The sequence below is a fragment of the Mya arenaria genome, chromosome 2, assembly GCF_026914265.1.
Source record: "Mya arenaria isolate MELC-2E11 chromosome 2, ASM2691426v1".
Classification (NCBI taxonomy): Eukaryota; Metazoa; Mollusca; class Bivalvia; order Myida; family Myidae; genus Mya; species Mya arenaria.
Window position 1 is genome coordinate 6,519,777 of NC_069123.1, and position 24,451 is coordinate 6,544,227.

At 33.3% G+C, this 24,451-nt stretch overlaps 1 protein-coding gene across 1 annotated transcript; it reads right to left on the reverse strand.

The window, feature by feature from the left end:
• Positions 1 to 3,130: 3,130 nt before the first annotated feature.
• On the reverse strand, positions 3,131 to 10,597 carry LOC128242278 (uncharacterized). Its single transcript, XM_052959373.1, has 3 exons — positions 10,430 to 10,597; positions 7,425 to 7,538; positions 3,131 to 4,345 (listed from the first exon to the last, which is right to left on the reverse strand). The coding sequence occupies exons 2-3, from the start codon at positions 7,522 to 7,524 to the stop codon at positions 4,017 to 4,019; spliced, it is 429 nt and encodes a 142-aa protein (XP_052815333.1). The 5' UTR covers positions 7,525 to 7,538; positions 10,430 to 10,597; the 3' UTR covers positions 3,131 to 4,016.
• Positions 10,598 to 24,451: the final 13,854 nt, after the last annotated feature.

A 24,451-nucleotide genomic window follows, 5' to 3' on the forward strand; every position in this document is an offset into this window, starting at 1 on the left:
CTTTTTCCTTGCATACTCAAAATTGTGAAACAATTGAATGTGAAAGAATTGACGTTGGAAACGCTTTTTTGTACAATTCACTAAAAACCGCGTGCAGAATTTACTGACGTAATGATGCATATTAATTTAGTTAAATGTTGACCAATATACCCCTTTAAACGGCGATTTCATAAGATAATTGATATAATCATGTAATATTATTTGCTGTTAAAACACTAAGTTGCACTCGATTTAAATGTCATAATTCAGATTTATTAAACTATATAATCATAAACAAGAAGTGACAGACTACTACATGACTCATCTAGCAAGGGTTGAGTGTGCACGGCCATGTTCCCCGGAAATGCCTATTCGTTGTGCAAGGTACATTAACGCTTGAAACTATCAATGCAAAGTTAATGATCCCGATCGTAATTCCTGCGACAGCATATATACGTGGTACATTCGCTAAACACTTGTATTGTGTTGGGCTTTAATCATTCATTATTGACTTAACGCATGCTGCATGACTGTTTCTCGTCCGTTGCAATTTTATATATCGTTATGTTTATTTTCTGCACGCACATTTGCATCCGAAAATCAATTCAACTACAAAATGAATTATGAGGTTCTAGACTATTTTCTATGGGTTTGAGATAGGATCCTGCATGCTTACAATATTTCCACTAGTTTTGAGATACAGACCGTCAGTCCATTTTCTTTTAACTCCTGCTTGAAATGGTCTTTTCTTGAGTGATCAATCTTCTAAACCTCCGAACAAAAAAAACAACAGTATATGCTGCACTGCCATGGATACCCCGGTATTAAATTATCACTGATGACTAAAAGTCCTACTTTTTTAATTATGTGTTTCTCTCAAATAGTGAAATGATTCCATCCCCCAACATCTCCAATAAATTGTTGTGTTCGAAGCTTTTACACCAGAATATACCCACAAATTGTTTTACGCGGCCCGTTTAGCTCACCATAAACCCTAAGATTTTTTAACGAACATTGCGCCAACGCGTTTTGATTTTGTTTAACCGGTTCCCTCATAGTGCATTACTACTGATCATTTTAGGACACTAGCCTAGTATTTTTTTATAACTCATAATGTCCTAAATAAATACTTTACCAGTTTTAATTGTTTATTATAGTACTGAAATATTCAAAGCCACTGAAAAAGATCATCGTGTTTTGTAATGAAATTTGCAAAAACATGGTTTAAGCGTTTTTTTTATTATTTTTATTTCACAATCATTCTGACGGGGCGACAATGTATTAAACATGTCAATGCATCAATATTAAATATATTTTCATATTTGATGTTTTAATACTACGGATATGCAGCAGTAGAGTCTGGTTGATTTTATTTTTTTAACCAAATTTCTCTTTTGTCGGAAAGCAAACAGATCTGTGATTGTAAATAACAATGATTAAAATAACACAATTACTGCATCAGTCTCACTTTTTGGCTTTAAGGTGCTGTCTACAAATGATATCGTGCAATGTATGGTTGCTACCACTGATCTAGTATAAACATAATGTAATGATAAACATTTCGGCCCAACTTCTCTTACGACATGATGTGAACTTTAAATAACAACAAACGGAAATGCGTATATGTTCAATATATATTTTTGCTTAAAATCAATACGTTAAAGTTTGGTACTTATTATGTAACTATTTACTACATCAAACGTCAAGCTTGGCGTACTAAGTTGCTGTTTTTTTCAACGTTTTACTGCTAACGGCAAGTAAATCTGGGTAATGTATTTTAGTCTGAGAATATGTAGATCGTCGAAATGGTAAATTAAAGATAGAAAAAAACAGAGTCTACCTGCCAACATTATTTGTAGATGTGGTAATCGTAACAAAAAAGTTTATGCATTGCTATTATGTTCCTTAGGTCAACGAAGAAAATCTAAAATCGGTCGAATCTGATACGTTTAATGCACTGAAACGTAGCTATCGGGTGTGAATATCCGATTATTTAGTTTGCGTCTGGTAAATGCTAATGCTCAAACAAGATAAATAATTAATATAAATGTTTAAGATCAAAGGCCAGGACAGACAGCGTTAACGTTAAAAATGCCCATGCAAAGCTTTTTATCACCATCTAAATCTCTGCAAGTATCATATGTGTAACATGGATCGAAACTAATCACTGCCTATTTATAATGAACTAAACGTCGGCTGGATAACTGATTTGCCCAACACTCCAGTCTTATAAACAGCTGTTATGTTTTCAGCATACTATTCCATAGAGAAAGCAGTTCAATTCAATTACTAACTGTCAATAACGGGTTATTTGGGACCTTTTTCTAGAAAAGAAAGTTATTCGTGTTTAGAAGATTTCAATTTCAAGATATCAAATTGAATTTTGCTCGTCCAGCCATCTTGACGATATCTGCTTTACTGTGATAATCTTTTTCATCAAACGGAAAGCGACTAAATACCACTCGTCACCGGATATACCGGCTAGAAATCATCTTTAATTGTTTTCTTTACAATTGGAAAGAGTCAAGGTCTTGTTTCCTTATGAGTTTCTTTATTTCTAGTTGTGCGTATCGAGTGTTGAGATTAATGTGAGTTAGGATGCTTTGAAACCGGGTTAATCGCCCGTCCACAGTATTCCCTGGTGTTAAAGAGTACATTCGCTGGTTAATCAATATCAAACCTCATTTACTATATTGTTCGAATATTTGTTTGTACGTTTTTAAAATCATTTCAGTTTAAAAAATAAAACGATATACGGGTTCACATTGTGTACATAACAGCTCAAGCACGAATATAAAACCATTAAAATGATTTTTTGACAGAGATCATGGAAATTTTTTGTGAAAGATAAGTATGTTTTGTATCAAAAGCGAGAGCTAAGCAAGCGGGTTCAAAATCTCGGTCGTATTTGTTTTTTGTTTTTTTGCTTTTGCATTTCACTTGACCACGAAGTGTTCCACGAAGAGCTCGTGTTCTCGCCTTTTTTCCGTCGCCCTGAATTGGTTCGTTACCACTCTAGCATCCATACTTCTGAATCATTCTTATTCACATTTAGATGCATTGCATATGGCCGCAATATCAGACAAATAAGGCATGAGTTATTGTTCTTTATTTATCACAAAATGCCACATTTAACAATGTAATTAGTCTATTTCTTATACAGTGATAGCTTTGTCAATGGGTTGTCTCTAAATTCATCCGTTTGAATTTAGTGATCAGAAGATATGGTATGTTATAATCGAAATTGGTAAGGATCTTGTTTGAAGTGCAGAGAAGCTATGTTTGGCTTTAAGAGATTGAAATAGATCACTTCCATTGAATGTTAGTTCCCCATTTCTATTTTTAAAAGTTAGTTCCGATTTCAACAGCTGTCATAATCTTTAAGTAAACTATTTTTGTTTAATAGAAATGTATAATAATATTTTATTGTATGTTTTTCAAAATAAAACAGACTATAAGCAAGTATTCATTCAACTTTTCATGAACAGTTTTTTAGATACAAATTAACAATTTCAAGAACATATTCGAACGTGCAATAAAGGTCATTGATCTATCATATAAACCTCAGTTGGCAATAGCAAGTGAAGTTGTTTCTAGTCTGATTTTCATTGCTGTGTTTATAAACGCATATTTACCGCATGTACCAACAAAAAAAAGTAAAAGCAAAACAAAACAATGTTGGAACAGTAAATTTCAAATCAATAAATGTTTTTTTATATGGCTCCAATAAATTGCCTCTCAAACATAAAGTATATGTATCGAATGCAAAACCAACACTAATCGAATAAATACGGAAGCAATCTCAATGTATGGCAGTATTTCAAAGTACAATATTGATAATAAATAGTGTAAACATTTAACAACAATTAACACAATAATATATGTTTAACAAACATAAATATATATGTATGCCGTTTAACGTTCAATTTATTTATAAACAAATATGGTATTTATTATCTAACATTCAGTTTTAACAATTATACCATTAAGAACTAAAGCAAAGTCCGACACGATCCTACACTATTGAAATTATCATATTAGTACCCTATTCGTTTAATCATGGCATAATGTGTCAGACTTAGTCCCTTTTCTGACTTCTTCCGTCCCCTTTCTAGTGTTCCTGTCACACAATAGCCAAGCTGGAAATCAGCACTATCAACATTCGATGTGAGATACATTCTGTAGTCGCTGTTTGTCTTGTCTTTGATTTTACCGGAAATGACAATAGAACCATTTTTGATGCACCGAATTTTCCCCTTTACTTCATGCGTTTGCGACCCTGTAACTTCTGTGATTTTAACACGTGACCTACTCCACCAATAGGTTTTCAGCAGCCAATATGACGTCATTGCTGATTGGGCCCACCCTGAAAAAAGACAAAACACCACCACCTCATGATCAAACAATGTATTTTCAAACTGAAATTGTATCAAATAATTTAGGTTTACCTTTTAAGGATCAAGTGCTTTGAAGGGCAGTTAATCAGTTTACAATTGCCAATGAATAACAAAATAGTGATACAAAACAACATGAGCTCATTAACCGGTATGAAATAGCGGCTTGTCATTGACCTTTGTCATATTGTTAATGCGCAATTTTTTTGAGGTCCTGGCAATGTATGAAAATATTCCAATAACATGTACAATATACCGTTATACCGTGTAAGTTAAATCGAAGGTCAAACGGTTACAGACAACAGCTCAAATTATTAACATGAAGCCTATGTAATATCTACTGTCATCTTTCAATCGCAAACTGCTTATGGTTGTTTTTCTTGAACTCTTCAATGTTCAGGAATTCATAGAAAGTATTTATGTGTTCTTGTTCTATATCAGTTATGCTCCAGCTATGCTTCTGTCATCAGCAAGCCATAGAAAAAGGCTTCCTTTGATGTTTTTCAAAAAATGCAATTGTACCTTTGAATAGTACACTCCTAGACTTAAGGCAATTTATAAGCATTTATTAGGGAAAAGATTTGTAAACAAGAATGATTAGAACATCTTCTTGTATGGTGATATAGACAATATCAATGATTTGGTATACTTGATATGTTTTTGTTTTTGATGTTTTATGATATCATTGGTTTGTTTTGGCATGACTAAGAGCGGCATTAAAAACTGTCGGTTACTTAAATTTACCGTTAAATATACCACAATCATTAACTTCAATGTGTTTCGATATATATGTAATGGACCGTCATTGTGGATATTATTATTGTCATTTAGTGTCGTGCTCTGCTGCTTAAAGTGGTATTGCAGATGAAGTTGATGCTTGATATATATAGAGGATTTTGGTTGAATTCAGTGTATTTTTTTTATTTCACGAGTGTCCTAGATAAATAAAAATACTCGCGAGTGTCGATAATGTTATTTTACTAATTTGCTATATAGTCTTTCTTTGATAACATTTGAAATTAAATACACTCTTTAATTGCCAAATAAATATTTGATCATCTTTTTCTTTTATGCCTATTTTTGGATTTCTATTGATAGTGTTATTAATTCTTTAAACAACACCTGTTTGCTATTTTATTTCGGCGCTACATTGGGACGACCTCACGAAAAGTTTGATAGCTGATTACGCATAAATAAAACATATATAGATAAGCATTGGATTTAAAACAATTTTCTAAGTTTGATTGATGTGACATGAATATTAAAGTACCACTCATTGTTATAGATTGGTCTGAACCGCTTGAATACGGATCGTTTCTCAGATTAACAGTGATTGTTCTTAGCTATACATGATAAAATAATATGAGTGGTTTCTAAATGGGTGTTGTTAAAAGAGAACGAAAATGTTGCAAAGTTGGTCCTTTGGAATCCTTAAATACATCTCAAGTTCGTATTAGTTGCACTTTGTTACATTAAAAAATAATATAGATATGGAGAGCTATGATCGGATAAATATCCCTGATAACTAATGGCCTCCTCCATTACACCATTGTTTTTATTTTTTTATAAATACTTACGGACACACTTTCTGTACAAATACAATAAAACACCAAGCCCTAGAATCTCATAACTGCTACATTTTTGAGTAGGATTGCACCCAAAACCCACTTTTTTAAAAAAACAAACAAATATTATATGATACAAAACACCATGGAACATGTGGTTATACAAACTATTGATATAGTTGAATGAGGTAATATGGCGTTAAAGGAAACAAGTAATCATGTTAAATTTTATTTAGTAACTTTACTTAATATCGTGTGGTAAAGCATCAGTATCGTGCGTGCATATCCGAGATATAGAATAGGCATATGCGACGATTAAACCAGCCATGCAAGCATAATTATCACAATCCTTATTTCTGCGACAGCATATTTGCATGCAACGACTCCATCAAGATCGAATGTTATGGCCATTAATTATTTACAATGAACTTAACGCATGCTTGATGGATGATTTCCCTAGTACTGCAATTTCATTTTTGGGATTTTATTTGTTTTCTGCACTTACATTTGCATTGCAAGAGAGATTCGATTGCTAAGTGAATCATGATATTAAAGATATAAGAAAAATATAATCGTTGCGCAAGGTTTTATTATTTTATTAACTATAAAATTAAGATTTAAAAAAAAAACATAATGCGAAAATTTGCTTGGTCCCTTATGTTCTTTTTTCATGTAAAAAACAAACAAAAACAAAACAGCGGATCATAACCTGCACCGGATCTCCCAATGATAGTCAAAACCGTCCGGTTCGGCTTAATTTTCTCTCCAAGGTTTTGGTTTATGTTTAGAATTTTGGCTACTGAGCTTTTTTCAGTAGTTTTTTATATAAATGTTGACTCTTTTTCATTTAAGTTCCATACATGTTGGCGAGAGACATACAATGTCACATAATGACGTTCACTGTTTATTAAAATAAGTGTCAATGTTCAGTGTAATAATGGAAATATTCGGCTGCAGCGAGTTGAAAACCTTTGTAATGTTATTTTACAATGAATCAATGGGCCAGCATACGGTAAGTTTCGGTTATGTCTAGGTGTTTGACTACATCAAAAATAAGAAATGTTTCGTAAAATATATGAACTCTCTCATGTATGTGTATTCAAATAAATATTTATTTATTTCGTTGTTCCATCGTTATTTTAAGACATTTGAATAAAACAAAGGGTCAAACAACATTAGAAAAACACTATATTATACCATACTTTCAAGTTAATTGAACTATTTTGAAATTTCATTCGCCATTATTCAATTTATAGCGTGTGTCGCATCACGCTACTTTAAGACGAAAGTCAAGTAAATTATTAAAATAATTGTAAACCGAAGGATTTTTCCGAATAGATATTTTAAACGTTGGAACAAACATCCGTGCTGTTAGGATAACCAGGCCCGAATGGTAAGCGAAACACAGAAGTACGATAGAAAGAAACAGAGATAGGAACTAAACCAGATTCCATACGTATGGTATAGGTCAAACCGAAACAATTACCTTCGTATGGGAACAAATGAACCTTTGTCGGGACCCCTTCATGGTTTAAAATCTTCTTGCAACATTTCCCTCGTGTCTCGAAGTAAAATAACTGCACCATTTCGAAGAATATACCTGAAACACAGTTGCAGATGTTTAAGAAAATATGAAAGGTATGTTTTAAATGTTGAGCGGGTTTTCGTTGTGAGGTCACAGCAAAAGTGCTTCTGGATAATAGTGTCTTAACCAGATATGTACATTGTCAATATGTTTGAACGAATGTATGTTTTCCCTTTTCAATAGTTTGTCTTAGACACGAAATATATACGTCTCAAAATTATATATGCCAATAACAGCGCTTAAGAAACAATTACTTTTTTATTGCACGTATTTTCATGAGAATATTTAATATTAGATGAGTTTTCAACGACAAAACAATTGGCCAAAAGCCATTGAGCTAAATGTTTTCAATTTGAATTTTAAACGGTTCGAGGAAGCCTCATTTCTTTTCTGTCTTAAAATATAGATAAATGTCCATGTAAGAAAAATCGTTTGTTTTTTTTGACGTTCCCATCAGTATCAGATATATAAAATAATCATCGTTATAAATAGGAAATGTATTGGAAATGTATTTAGTAAATAAATCAAAGAAATAGTAGAATAATAAACTAAGTCAAGGAAACTCGAAACGGTTGTGAATTATCTTATTTGTGTTCATATTTGCCAAGATGAATTGTCCTACTTCATTTAATAAAAGCTATAAGCATCAAATACAATGACAAAAGGGACCTTCAGCCACAGGGATGAGGCAAACAAATATAAAAAATTGTGGTAAGAAGTATTGATATTATATCAAAACTTCGGGACATTTTTTGATTGCCAATTATTTTCCAAGAAAAGGCAAAGCGTTGTTTTATATTGAAAACTATAAAGGAAGTAGGACTTTTAATACTTGAAACAATGTTAAAAACGGTAAAAAACAACATTTAATACTGCTTACTTCATTGTCTCAACCATATGCTTTCAACATTCACAACAATTTACCGATGCACCCGGTGCAAAATCGTCAATTAAAACAAGATGAGTCACTGAAAGTGACTTATGCCCTCCAGATGGAGGACAGACCAAAGGAAGGTGCATTGAACATAACTTGTCACCATATATTCAGGTTCCCATGAGCTTTAACTTCGAATGTAGGGTAGCGATTGTTGAAAGTGTCGGAAATTTTGTCTTGCAAAAACACGTCCCCAGAACGCGTTATTCTACACCAGCTTGATAAGACACTACTTATTAATTGTCCATACATTACACGTTTGCAAGAAGGACATTTACCTTAAAAACAGACTCCATATATCTTAAATATTGATTTCTTTTTACCTTTTGACATTGCATGTCCAAATTGAAAGTAATCTCCTGAATGAATAAAAAAGAATGTAATGAATAGCAAAGAAATAAACCACCGGAAAAAGTGAGACCTTATACTGGGCTGAATGACTTAGTTCTTCTATTACGTTTTTCAAATGTCGTCGATTTCCATAAAAAAAACTTGCTTTGCATAACATACATATTCATCAATATTTTGTTATTCAAATTTGTCTTTTTCGTGCCGTCAATAAAACGTAATTTCTCTCTGTCGGAGATTTTAAGGAAGCCACCGGAATAATACAGTCTGTATTGATTTGGTGTTTATCAATCGGTCGCTCTTTGCTACGGCAGAAAATAACATTTATTCCGACATGTAACCCTTGATTTATTAGAATTACTTAGAAACAACATGTGAATAGTTAAAACGCTATATTAACGGAATTTATCCAATTACTTACCATATATTAAATCAAGATAAAGTGATACGCCAAGTAAAGGTCAACCATTCGGGTTGGTAATCTGAAATGATTGGCAATTGATTCACGAAAATTACATTAGATAACATGTTTTGTGAATTGTTTTAGCTCTGGATAGAAATCCATTTATCATTGACTAGACGAAAGAGACATATTTAATTCTCTGAAATTTTTTAATCTCTTTTAAAAAAAGATTCAAATAGCTGGGCATTTAGGGTAGGTAGTTTTGCCGTAAGCGTAAAGGTTCGATCGTTATCGACTTATAGGCATCGATTTTAAAATAAATAAACAAATCATATGGTTAAACAAATAAAATAGGTGTACGGCATTTTATATTTGTTATTATAGCTGTAAATATCTGGAAGCTTCAAACAATTTAGTCGATAAGTTAGTGTAGATAAACATATCATTGTTTAAGCTACGTAATTGTCAATGTTTATGAAATAATAGTTCAAATATACACATATACCGGCGCCATTGTATACGGTTTCAATTTATATTCTAACATTCTTCATGCAGTTTTACGCCAGAGTCATAAATAAAAAGCCAAACAAGCGCATAGCAAAAGCGAATCCAGTTGCTTTTTTCCAAAAAAAACAAACTTATACAAGATTTTTCTCAGACTTGATATGTGACTCATACATGAGAACAATAAGACAAAATAAACCTTAAGTAGTCTACAGACGACAATATTTCTTATGTATGTCTCTTTTTTTTCTGGTAATCATTGCGCTTTTTCATTCTTTATAATCCTTTGATGCATCGCTTTATACCGCAGCGTCTTAAAAGTACCATAATGGTCTTTGTTTGAACGGAAAGGGCACAAATTAAATTAAACGGAAATAAAGGGAGTGAATCAAGATTCAATTAACTTAAAGTCGCTCCACACGATACACTTATTACATCATTTTCTTTTCAGGATTTAAAGCTCAGAAGCAAAGATTTGACAAAAACTTCATGTTTGAGAAAATTATGTTTGTACCGAGGCATATGTATCAACCACATGAAATGAATAATACACAAAACATACCAACGTCATACTAAATGTAATATGAATGACTTAATGTAAATTGTTCTGACGTTCATAAATGATAAGTCTTAAAATGATTTTCCAAAAACGTCGACTTAATTTTGTTTTTGTTCAAAATAAAAAAGAGAAAAATATTTTACTAACATCAATCTCACCGTTTTAAGTCTTGTATTTGTCCTTTTAATTGATCATTTTCTTTTTGATTATTGCCGCACGTGCAAAAGTCATCATCCAATTGATTTTAGGAGCAAATGATTTATTCCTCCTCAGCCAATATATCCATGTCATCTAAGAAATCGTGTACATTACTACAAGTCCATCCCAGCCAATACAATAAGGTGTCGTTTCCGCTTTCGCCAGCGATGCTCGTGTATAAGCCAAGCACATAAAGTAACGGATAAATAACAATACAGTTTCTGCGACAGAAAACACAATATCTAGTATGTGTTCAAACGCTTATTCTCCTTCGACTTTAAAAAGAGATCAATACAAGTTTGTCGGATTGTATTGAACTTCTTGCAAACCGGGGAAGCTTCCTCCTCTCTCCCAAATAAGGAACAATCTGAAACAACTGATGTTGGTAGATGAGAACGCGTTAAATGTCCAGTGGGAGATATAGTTTGCGCCTCCAACAATTGATGTTGCATCTGTTGCCTGCATATTCCTCCTGTATGTCGAACTGGAGACTATTGGCCTTGACAATTGGGGGTCAAAAAGATACATTTAAGGAGATTCAGTCGCAAAACAACTTGTAAATGTTCATATAAAATTTGACTGGGAGTGGTATCTAGCATTCCATGGAAGTAACATTTATTGACGAAAGATTTAATAATATTTATATAAACTTTGTTTTTGCTGCGTATTGTTTATCTTGATGCGTGTCTGACACTTGTTTTGGGTTTTACTTCTTTACTTTCTTATAAGATGGGCTTAGAGTACTTTGTCTCCTTTTGGTTCTATTTCAAACCCGGTAACGAATCTAACAGTACCGAAAACAGAAATGAGATGAGAAACGATGAGAAAGAACCATATGAAATGACTTAAACAAAATATAAAATGAAATAAAAACAACGTAATATATCTAAACACGCCCAGTACACACTAGATGCTTAAATACTTGTCATAATGGAAACCTTCCGACATTGGATTCTACCACATATTTGTTATGTTAGAATACACATGAACAAGAATATAAGATCGTTTTCAAAAGATGTCCAGTCGTGGTTTAATTAATACAAATGTAGTTGAACGTAAGTGTATCCCCTTTTAAGATCCTTCTCATTCAATTAAAAAAGAGTAGTTCTGTCAGCAGACAAAAGCCCTGAACACAAAGTCAATCGCTCATTTAAATGCGCTGTTGTACAATTTTGCTCATTTTGCCGGCTAACTTAGTCAACAGGTATAGCTCTGTCAACTCTATTGCTCGTATAACGAACAAATAACATAATATCTCCAGCTGCAGACCTCTTATTAGCTCTGCAGACGTTATATAACAATCTCCCTGACTAGTGCTGCATATGCCTAAAAAATGCATATTTGGCATAATGTCTAATGTGATATGTCTCGGAAACTATAATTATGCAATGAAATTTACAGAGACAACCATAGCAGCCACATTGGGCCAATTGTTCAGACGTTGTTAACGTATTTTATGTCACTTTCAAATAGTTACTGCTCTGGAGGATAATATATACACTAATCTGCAGTTATTCAAAGACAACCGTTTCAGCTTTACTTGTTTATATAACGTTGCTAAGTTTGATCAGCCCATTAAGTTAATGAGTTTTTAAGTTGCATTGCAGATGTAAGGATCGAAAATCATGTCTGCTTCTTCTAATATTGGAAAACAATGTTTTTTTAAGTTATAGCGTGTCCAAACTTGTTAATGATACACACTCGTAAATATTTATTCAGAACAATTGATGTTTCCTTTTTGTATTTAGGATAATTATTTAAATTACTTTTAACCAAATAATTGTACAAATTACGCTTCAATAAGTTTTGTCTTTGATGAAACAATAATAACATACTAGAAAATCAAGATTAAAGTACAGCAAATCCCTTTTCACAACATTGGGCATACCATTTGTTTAAACATATCAGTTTGCGTTTCAGTAGCCATGTAACTATTAAATCAACACAAGAAAATGAGGGGTGAAGGGAGGGATGTCTTTGTTATGAGGTTGTTCGAAAAATTGTGCTTAATGTTGTTCCTAATATACCCATGTACTTGCAACGAACAATAATGGTTAAGTCTTGGACATTGCAGATGCCGACAAAAGTAACTCATAAATTGGTAACGACGCCACTTCAAGCAGTGGTGTTTGTTTGTCAATTATCCGCTAATGACTCTAAGGCCTGACAAATGACCTGGAATGAAAGAGAAATCAGCACTGAAGCCAAATCAGAGGGGACTAATGAGGTGTCAAATTTGTTGCCATCAAAAACGTTTAATAGAATTCATCTACATTTGAAGACAGTTCATGTCTGATTAATTTAGGAATAACACGAATAATTCTGTAATTATTTGCAGCGTTTGATTGCCCCATTGGTAGCGTACGTTTATGTCCTCTAAGTTGACTTTTCCACGCATAAGATCCGCGATCTGATTGATCTTTCACGCTCAACTGAATTACTGTCATTGGTTTGTGTGGCTAGATCTCTCTGTAGATCACCTTTCTGATCATATACTATCTTCTTATTTTCTTGCTGCAAAATAAGTTCGAATATTGGAATATAAACATTATCTGGCATTAGCTATATCACAGAAACAAGCTCAGTAGCCAAAGGTCTAAACACAAACATTCCAGTGCATATATACTAGGCAAAAACAAAATACATGTGTTTTCGGTAACATGGCGAAAAAAATAGGGTCGGTAGGTCGGGATTTTTTTTATTTTTTTTTATTTTTTTTACACTTTCCATATCATGCAATTTTCTGTTGTATCTGATCAATTATGTTATATCTACGTGTTTCCTAATTTACAAAAGGTCTGATAAAACAGCATTGTTTAATGTCTGAAATCATTCCCTTACCTTCGACTACCCTATTTTCCGTCAATTTTGCCCGTGAAATCTGGTGTTTTTTTGTATACAATCGAGCATGCTTTTCGCTGAAGGGATCTGTTCGTGTTTATCTAAATCTATATCTATCGTTTATAAGTCGTGATTGTTTTTTAGGAAAAATCCAACACTTCAATTTCAACAAATCTGTGATAATGTTCTAGCCAAACAGTCATTATCAACTAAATTTTTAATTTGCTTGAGGAAAATCGCGAATTTCTTGTCAACTGTGAGCTCCTTTAACTAGGCCTTCAAGTGGAGGTAGGTTATTAAGAACAAGAAAATGCGGATATGGATTAATTTTACGTATCTTATTTTCGTACATTACTACAATCAAAGTTTCATTTATATTAATAGTGAATTCAAACATTTCGGTCATTGTTTTAAGATTCCTAGACGACGATTATTGATTATTATTTTTCCGATCGTCTGGTATTTTCGTACAAGCCCAGGCAATCAAATGGGATCATACGGTATCCGACTGACCAAATTAGATACAAACCATAGCCACGCGCCTTTGATCTTATCACCGCTCGTGCTCTGACGTCACAAATTGTACCGTTTGATCTGCAGCCGACACATTCCAATAAATGTGTTATTAGCTTTCGCAGGTTTGTGTTTGGATTTCAGTTGATGGGATTTAAATAAGGCGAAATAAATAACCATTGATAATTGCGGATAAATAAATATAACGATTAATGAAATGTGTATTGGAACCTGGCAGTTAGCCTGCATGAATTCGCAAAGCCTAATCGTAAGAAGCCTGCATGATATACGCAAAGCCTAATCGTAAAAAGCAAGTTTTATTTTGGACATGGATATGGATAAATAACACCGCGAACTGTAATTCAAAATATTTTCATTAGAAAGACAGCAAAATATGTGTCCGGGGATCAACCACGTGTTTGGACCGTAAACAAGCGTTTGTCAATTTTAAGATATCGGACAGGGTTCGCCGCCCTCCGCTATTTTGTTTTCCCGTCTCGGTAATACATAATCAGGGATGAAAGTATATTCTCCGGGGACATTGAAAGACAAACAACGAAAATAATAACGATATATTTAAAGAAATATATTATTTTTTTACATTGCATTTGGTGTTCTGTCTGAAATATTCATTTAATTATTCGGGTTTGTTTAAGGTGTAAATTGTTATTTCATAGATCTTAACAATTTTCAAAATGTATTGCTACTTTATATACTGTATTCAACAATAATGGCATAACTATATTAAAATGATGCGTCTCGTTCTTCTAACTACTAATTAATTATATAGCCCTGCAATTGGATTTCAACTCTTTCATAGTCTGTATCAAATCTTTGATTGCATCAAATACACCCCATGAGTAAATTTTGTGTCTAAAAAAGCTGTTAAATGTCACGAAAATACAAAAACAGATGTCATTGGAAACATTTTACATAAAGCTCGAAAAGGGCCATAACATAACTCGGCAGTTGCATTTTTGTCACGACGCCATTTATTGAAGTGTTCAGTCATTCGGGCTGGTCAAAGTACAAGCTCAATTACGTTCATACCCTGATGATGACATCAACCCCACCATTAATTCCTCAAATAGCCTTTGTTATTTGTTACATGATGTTTCTAATCTTTTAAATAAAACAAGTACTACTACTACTACTACCACTACTACAACTACAACTAATACAAATACTACAACTACTACCACTACCACTACCACTACCGCTGCCGCTGCCGCTGCTACTACTACTACGACTACTACTACTGCTGCTGCTGCTGCTACTACTACTGCTACTGCTACTGCTACTGCTACTGCTACTGATACTGCTGCTTCTGCTGCTGCTGCTGCTGCTGCTGCTGCTGCTGCTGCTGCTGCTACTACTACTACTACTACTACTACTACTACTACTACTACTACTACTACTAATAATAATAATAATAATGATCAAAAGAAACTTCAGTTAACTTTATATAGATATTTTACTTCCAAATATGTTCTGCAAAACCATAGGATGGAAGAAACTGTTGTTACCCAGTCGCATGTTTCCACCATCCGTAGACCGTACATGAATGTTCAGTTGTCTTAATTTAAAGGGACTGTACACCAGATTTGCACCAACAAAAAGTGTGGAGGGTTTTTCTGTAGCGAATTATTTAATGAAATGTTTTACTCTTTGATGTCATAATTGTAAAAAACATACCAAAATGTAAAAACAAATCAAGTCGGAGACCGGGTTTGAACCGATGTCGCCAAAATTGCAGTCCAGTGCTGTTTACACTGTTCTACGAAGGCGTACTCTACACAGTTGGAATATTTAAGTTATATACCTAACATGGTCATATCACGTGATAACATCGACTAGCCTATCACGAATAAGGAATGAATTCAACTAGGTAGACATACCTAGTATTATTTTTTAATGGAAACATACGAAAAAACTGCGAAAAACGAATTAATTGTTAGCTATGTGGTACATCAGTAAGTAAGTTTAAACGCATTGTACACATCTATACCAAGTTTATACCAGTTTTCGACAATTTTCTTTTTTTTTAGCTGTTTTATCATACGGAGTACAGTTCCTTTAAGGCCAATTAGAGGCAATTAAATCCCTTTTCTACTGACATATTCTTATATAGATTTCATAGGAAGAATAGACAAAGATGTTTACTGGAAACAAAATAAATCCAAGGCATTAAGAAAATGACCTTTATCCGAATGGGAGCTTTTTACATGAAATGCAATTATATATCTTCATCGTTCTGATATATTAGGAAGAAAAAAACATTTGTTAATACAGGGACAACCCAGTCGCCTGATCTTGTACCAAGATTCTTGCTAAAAAAACAAGGCATTTGGGGCAAAACAAACACCAAACAAGAGAAACAAGGCTTGAAGATAACACGCCAAAAAAACGCCATTTGTAAATATCAGGGTAATCTGAGTGTTTTGCTTATGAATCACCCATTTTTATTTTTCAATGGCAAAGAGCATTCTTACAGAATGGAGAACGAAATTTGTTGCACAAATACCATTGGATTACTTCAGTGATTTGGTCTACATAAAGTTGACATTATTTACAATTATATGCTTTATGAACTCTCAAACAATGTTAGTCAAACACTTGTTTTAACTGTATTTACATAAAAAAGCATGAAATAAACTGTGCATTTTAAAAACAATTAAATAAAAAAGACCCTTTGCATAAATGTTATTAAGAGTAATGGCTCAATAAAAATATTTTGTATATCTAAATGTAAAATATGGAGAGTTAATATATTAAAGTGAAAATAGGTTGATGCATTTGCAAACAAGGAATTGAATGTCCAACAAGATTAAATAATATATTTGCAAACATTTAACAGAATCGCAACTTAAACACTGAAATCAGTTGTACAATTCGTTTCGAATTATATCTTAATTGTTTTTTTTTACTCAAAGTGAACGAAACGATGATTCTGCACACACATAAAAGAAGCTCTTATCACAATTTTCAATTTTGTTTCCGCACACGAGCTCAAACATATGCTCTTCTGAGGATAGTTGTTGAAGCGTTTCTCATTTACAATGCTGGAGATATTAACGAATGTACGTATTTCAAAAAATCGTGGAAAGCATCAACTACCATTTTTCTTCAATAATTATTCAAACCTTGTTCGCCATTGTCGCATTCTAAATGTATTTAATGCTTCCAAACAATTATGTCTGTCAATGTTTATCTGTTTGTGTTACATCATTGTGTGTTTGCAGTAGATAATGAACATCAACTTCTTATTTGAAAAACAAACGCTTAGTAAAACAGAGTTCGTTTATTTAGCAGGCACAGGTGGTTACGGAATAAAATATAATCCAGCAAACAACGTGTTACTTTACTTGCAGAAACAGGGTAAACACGAATAATTTCCTGGACATTGCAGTTACCAACAATAGGTTGTGTGCAATTTTAAACGACTTCACTTCAATCAGAGTGGCGTGTTTGTCTCCGCTGATGACTTATTATAATAATAAGATCCTAGGAAATGACAGGAAAATTGTACTTATTTCACATTGACGCCAAATAAATTTTGACAATGAGGTGACCGATTTGTTGCCATGGAAAACAGTTTTTGCAATCGTCTTTATTTGAAGAGATTTATCTAAATTGGACCTCGATTCGTTCGCAATTGCTTTTAATTAGAGTTTGTTTTTTTAGTAGTGCACTTTTAGTGATTTTTCTTCTGAGAATAAGAATTGTTAGAAACGGATTGGTACCTCAATTCAACAAATTCCTCTTCAAACATATTTAGAATCCTAACAGCATACTTAAAATACTTAAAATAACAAAGAATACCCTTAAAGAAGTATTTTACCACTAGTTTGGCCGGTACTTATCTTTTTCACGGGGACAATTCTTTCTGAAATCCATCTTTTAGGTTCTTCCCAATTGCTATCATTGGTTTGTGTGGCTTGACCTCTCTGTAGATCAGCTTTCTGAGCAAATATGAGCTAAGTTTTGTTCTGGTGGAAAAACAGTTTGTTTACTTGAAAAAAAAACATTGTTTGCTTTTCGACCAATTCTTACAACAGCAACAGCAAAAATAACCGTTATTGCATAGACGACCAAAAATGTGCAACAGCACAGATTGATTATTGATTGCTACAGCACAAATAATGGCTTGAGGTATCAAAACAAACATGTACAGATGCAAAATAAAAAAACTTATTAACTACATTTTATAAACACATGACGGTTATAATGTAAAATCCCGACGTGAATAATTAGAATTACTTTTATTAAGTGTTAATTATAAATAAAAGTATTAAATAAAAGACGGCACACAGGTGTTACGTTTTACATAAATTGAAAAAGAAAACAGTAACATTTTTGCGTTATTGTTAGGATTCGTATTTGATATAAATAAGTAGACAATAGACGGCATTATATAGCGCCTTATATAGCGCATAATTTTACAATAAATCATGGTTATTTAAATTAAACAAAACGGAAAGGACATCCTACAGAATATATTATAGACATACACCATGTTTTATTCATAAATCAAAACAAATAAAACTGCATATAGCAAAACAAGTCTCTGTACTTGTTTGGCCTCAATGTTTGTTAAAAAGTGAAGCGTAACAAACCAAGCACGAGGACCACGAGTTAACATTAATGGTTTATGAATGAAATTTCTGAATAGGACACAGTGACTTGACAGTGTAGGATTATGATAAACTAAATCTTTGTACAAAGCCACAGATTTTTTAAGATTAAAAAATAATAATTAAAAAGAAGAAATAAACAGAATTATAGTTGAGAAAGTATATACATTGACGACTTTTTGTTGGGTTAGATCAATCAATTAGTTTTTTTACGGACAAATAAATAAGCATATCTCTGTTTTTGTTGTGATTATAATATTGTTCGTTTGTTGTTTTTTAATGCATGGAATATCAAGATATAAGATATAATGGATATACGGATAAAAAAGTGCAATTTGAAAGTTTTAATAATTGCTTGGCAAATGCAGTCATTGTTTTAGAATTATAGGATTATTTGATTAAATAGATCCAGATATCTAAATATATTTATGCGTACTGAAACACTTAATAATGTTTAATCGTTGGTCAATAAAGTAGCTACAGACAAGTGAACGATATCCGAACAATATCCTTCATAACGGGTATTATTCCAGCGTCCTATTTCAATAAGAAATTTAATGATTATAGTTCTTTGTCTACAAAACAATACGACTTGTCCTGAAGGGATAGATTTAAAACTCATTGTAAACTGCATGTGCTCCTTGATGACATGATATTTATTCCCTTTTTTAAAATTTACATGGACTCTAAATATATTGGCCCAATACAGCTCGTTAAATAACCTTGTTTATGTTCTTGTACCGTAGTGCGTGCTGGCATTCATACATATTTTTCCTGATCTGTAAAGTATATATTTTATTGTATTCAACCATCATATCATATAATTCATTGACGTTTGAATTGGACTACAGTCTGAACTTTAAATTTGATTATTGGATCATTGATGGTCTATTTTTTATCACGGATTCATCTGAGCCTAAAAATATGTAACGTTCTCTTGTTCTCAAAATGCACGGAAACTTCTTAAGGTAATTTTAATATGGCTTGTCTTGTTGTTAAGGTGATGGGCATATCAAAATAAATGTTTTCCACATAATCTAGCTAGTAGTCTCTGCAAAACGAAGTTTGTTTTGACATAGCACTAGCGTACAAGATTCATGACACCCTTTCTTTCAGTTCTCATTCAACTATTTTCAGATTATTAATTGCTGTGAGAATACCTAGATATCAACACTTTTTCTCAAGAAATTCCTTCTTCAAGCAGCGGGATTAATCTAGTTATCTCCCCTTAATAAAACCTATCGACACTCTGCCACTCTTGTTACTGTTTGGAAACAGACGATGAACAAAGCACGAGGTGGTCAGGTAAGTTTGTACCAGTATTTGTTTAATGAGAATACAACTGTAAGCTGGAATGAATGATTCTCGGTTCCCTTCCACAGGCAAAAAAACAGTTTCCCATTTTCAGAGGCCAAAATAATAGTTATGGTGGGGTCAGACCCATGACCTCTTGGATAAGGTTAAACAATCACAGTTTACAATGCATTAATTGGATCCTTTTTTTCTTAAAACTCAGCTTTCTCCATCCTTGTACACAATCGATTTTGAAACTTTTGCAACCAGTTGCATATTATTTTGTTTGTATTTTATTTGTACGATGCTCAATACTGGTTGTTGCACAGACAAATTTATTATGAATGGTGGACCCTGAGTATATTTCAAGCAAATATGTCATTGAATTTGAAATTTCAGAAAGTCAACATAATATCGAATGAAGGTCATGTGTTTTGTACCTCAAATCTAAAATAAATGTGTTTTTAATATTTGTTTCCGTATACTTATTGAATATCTGTTCTTCAGTCATATAACTGCTTTCAGTTGATATCTCACTTATATAGGATACTATGTAACAAAGCTTCACATATTTGTTTGAAGGATACCTTAAATAACTTAGTCTTCTAAATGTATATGGGTATGTTTTTTTTTTATTTTTCCAACACGCACTATACTTATATATAGATATTTAATTCAATACCACTGAATTTCGTAATCAATGACATACATTCACAAAAAAATAATTATTTGTTGATTTAAATACAATTTTAAGCTCAAGAAGTTTTCAAAGAAAAAAGTCTTGGTATTGTCATAGATGTAGTTGTTGTTTTCAATAACTTACAGAACCATTAACGATATAGAGAACTATTGGGGTTTTTTTCAGTGTAAATCCGGAATACATTTCATCAAATAAGAATCAAAAAAGCTCATTGAAGATTTTCTTTTGTCGTTCACAAGGTTAAACATACATATAACATTGTACTGTTTCAAAATAGGGCGCCAACTTGTATGCGAACGTTTCGTTAAGAAAAGCACACGTCGTTAAAATATTGTCTCAGAGCTTTGCGCCCTGATGTTTGATTTGGAAGTGAGAAAGTGCTATACAATTTAAACCATTGAAATTATAACATTGTCATTTAACTGAAACATTGGAATATCATTTTTATTTCACCGATATACCTCGAATAATCACCGGAAACATATAATAAATAAATCTGAAATTTTGTACACATTTTTTAGTAAAAATATACGAGGGTTGATGAATAAATGTGTATTTCTTCATATAATGTTAGGTTTGCCCCTTTACTTAGAACTCATCCTTTTATGCTGTACAATAAAGTCTTACAACTCTCTTCGAAAGTATTTAATATTTTGTTGGACACTTCAATCGGCCTAGCGATTGCAGTAGCCATTGACCAAGTAAAAATAGCCTAAAACAAATGTTGTAGAGAATATGGCTCCTAGCGTATTATTTTGAATTTGAGATTCTATATTCTATATAAAGTAAAGTCCTCGTCATTTCTTGGCAAAACATGATTCAAGAAAAGGAATGGTTACTTATAGCATGTTGCTGAAGGAAACAAATTGGTTAAAGAGTTGTTCTTTGGAATTGTTAATTACATCTCATATTATTCGAACTGCTTTACCTTACAAGTAAAATGAGAGCTTGAAGCAGCTCTCATCTATGAAGCGATAAATTTCCATTAAAACAAATGGCACCTCTTCAATGACTACATATATGCATTAATTCCTTCTTCACTACCTTCTATATTATATTTCTTTTGCAAAATCACTTCGATTGTCTTCATGGCAAAAGCAACAGAAACACTTTCATAATATACAACATAATTGCTGAAACATCCAGCGCTCAGACTTCATATTGGCTATACACATCAATCAATTTTATGTTTACCAACTTTGCTAAATATGTAGCTTTAAAATGAGATTAAATATCACTATCATGCCTGGGTATTCAAGAAGGACATTTCAAACGCCTCAATCTAAGTAAAAATGATGTACCAAAGACCAAGAAGAGAAATGAATGTTCATAGCAGTTTTGGACATATTTTTATCCCGATATAAATTTTCTGCGACAGCGTATATGCGTGCATCGATTCCGTAAGGATCGAATACTACGGCCGTTTACTATTAATAATGAACTTAAAGCATGTTTGATGTGATATTTCATTGAATAGCAAGTTTACATTAATATTTGTTTTAATTATTTTTCTACACGTATGCTTGCATCTTAAAAGTATTTTAATTACTTATTGAATTTATCCTATTATTTCAAAGAGATATAATCGTTGCTAAAGGTTCTATCATTTTGAAAAACGAAATTCCAATCCAATTCACTGATATCTTTTCATCAGAGTGATATTGCGTTTAATATGATCCATTATATTCTGCAGACATATGCATTTCTGGAGTAAAATTTGAAATGCCCAATGGAACACAGCGGATCTTGATCTGCCTAGGGTATTGCCATATTACGCAAAACATTCGGTCTGGCCTAACTTAATCACTCAGGCTTTGACAGTTTTTCCTGAAAAGTTAAATGCATTCTGAATAGCAGACATATAACATCGCAAAATAACTCCAAAATATAATTTGATTGAGACCGTGATTATAAACAGCATTGGCAATGACAATTGTAATACTGCAACTGTTATCTTCTGCAGACTTGTAAAACGCAATAATTATTTTATTTCAAAGATTCACCGAGGTCAACGGGCCAAAATATTGATATTCACAGCAAAAGATCAAATGTTATTTCAGATTACATTGCTTATAGAGCGAGAGTCTTTTTCTAAAGCAACGCGGTCATTTTACGCACAGCAAAGGCCCCGAATACTTAATTACACCACTAACACGCTGAAGATGGTCACCCGACCACCAAGTTTTGTATTCCGAATAACATTGCTCATGCAGCCAGAGCTGCATTCTAAAGCAACGCGGACACTGTACTGAAAATTTTACGCAAAACAATGACTCGAATAATGAACAACACCCTAGTACGCCAAGGATGTCCACCCGACCCCCATGTTTTTATTCAGGATTACAGTGCTCATGCAGCCAGATTTGCATTCTAGAGCAACGTGGACATTCCCTTGACCAGTTTACGCACAGCAATGACCCCGAATGCTGAATCTCACCCATAATACGCTGAGGATGGTCAACCGACCCCCAATTTGTTTATTCCGGATTATATTTGCTCAAACATCCAGAGTTGCATTCTAGAGCAACGTGGACAGTTTACGCACAATAATGACCCCAAAAATTGAATTATACATCTAATACGCTTAGGATAGTCACCCGACCCTTAATATTTATTTCAGATAACATTGCTCATGCAGCCAAAGTTGCATTCTAAAGCAACGCGGACAGTCCTTGGAACAGTTTACGCACAACAATAACCCCGAGTACAGAATTACACCCCTAACACTATCTGGATGGTCACCTAAACCCTATTTTTAGTTAGGATTACATTGCTCATGCAGCCGGAGTTGCATTCTAAAGCAACGCGGACAATTCTCTAAATAGTTAACCCACAGCAGTGACCCTGAAAATTGAATAACACTCCTAAAATCTTAAGGATAGTTACCCGACCCCCATTTTGTTTATTCCTTATAGCATTTCTCATACAGCCAAAGTTGCATTCTAAATTAACACGGACAGTCCCATGAACAGTTTACGCACAGCAATAACCCCGAAAAATGAAGACCACCCCTAATACGCTAAGGATGGTCACCCGAACCTCATGCAGTCAGATTTGCATTCTAAAGCAACGCAAACAGTCCACTGAACATTTTACACACAGCAATGAACTCGAATAATGAACAACAACCCCAACACGCTGTGGATGTCCACCCGACCCCAATGTTTTTATTCAGGATTACATTGGTCATACAGCCAGAGTTGCATCTTCTAAACATTTTACACACAGCAATGACCTCGAATAATCAACAATACCCCTAACACATTGAGGATGTCCACCCGACTCCAATGTTTTATTCCGGATTACATTGCTCATGCAGCCAGAATTGTTGTGCGTAAACAGTTCAGGGGTCTGTCCGCGTCGCTTTAGAATGCAACACTGACAACCCTCGTACGCTTAGGATGGTCACCCGACCCCTATGAATTTATTCTGTAAAGCATTGCTCATGCAGCCAAAGTATTTTGAACGAGTAATTTTAGAGGTTGGTCACCTCATCTCTGCTTCTTAGAGTAACCATCCTTAAAGTGATGTCTGTTCAAAGTTCAGTTGCTCTTTTCGCCAAGGTCATGATTTTCGGCACAATGTGAGCTTAGCGAACGTGTTTGCTGTTGTTTTTTTGTAATTCAGGGACAATGCATATATGCATATGTTCAAGCAAACGTCATTTTTTTCAAATGGCATCACAACATTGTCAATATCAGGATTAGCGTTAATTCATTCAAGGAATACCTATATCATAGAAATGGTGATTATTGGATAGTCTATTCAAATAAGTATCAGAAAGATTGTAGCTTTGAGAACCATCTGTTTTGTTCTGACTTTAACCGATACAGCGACTGATTCAGTTACGTTTGCCACGAAAATTACGCTAATCATATTTTTGCTAAACAGTAAACTCTGAAACCGGACAGGTTTTGTTTTTGAATGTTGTAGATCAAATGCCAAAAAAGACTAATAATATGGCCCATGTGTATCTGGTTCGAATCAAAATATCAAAATAT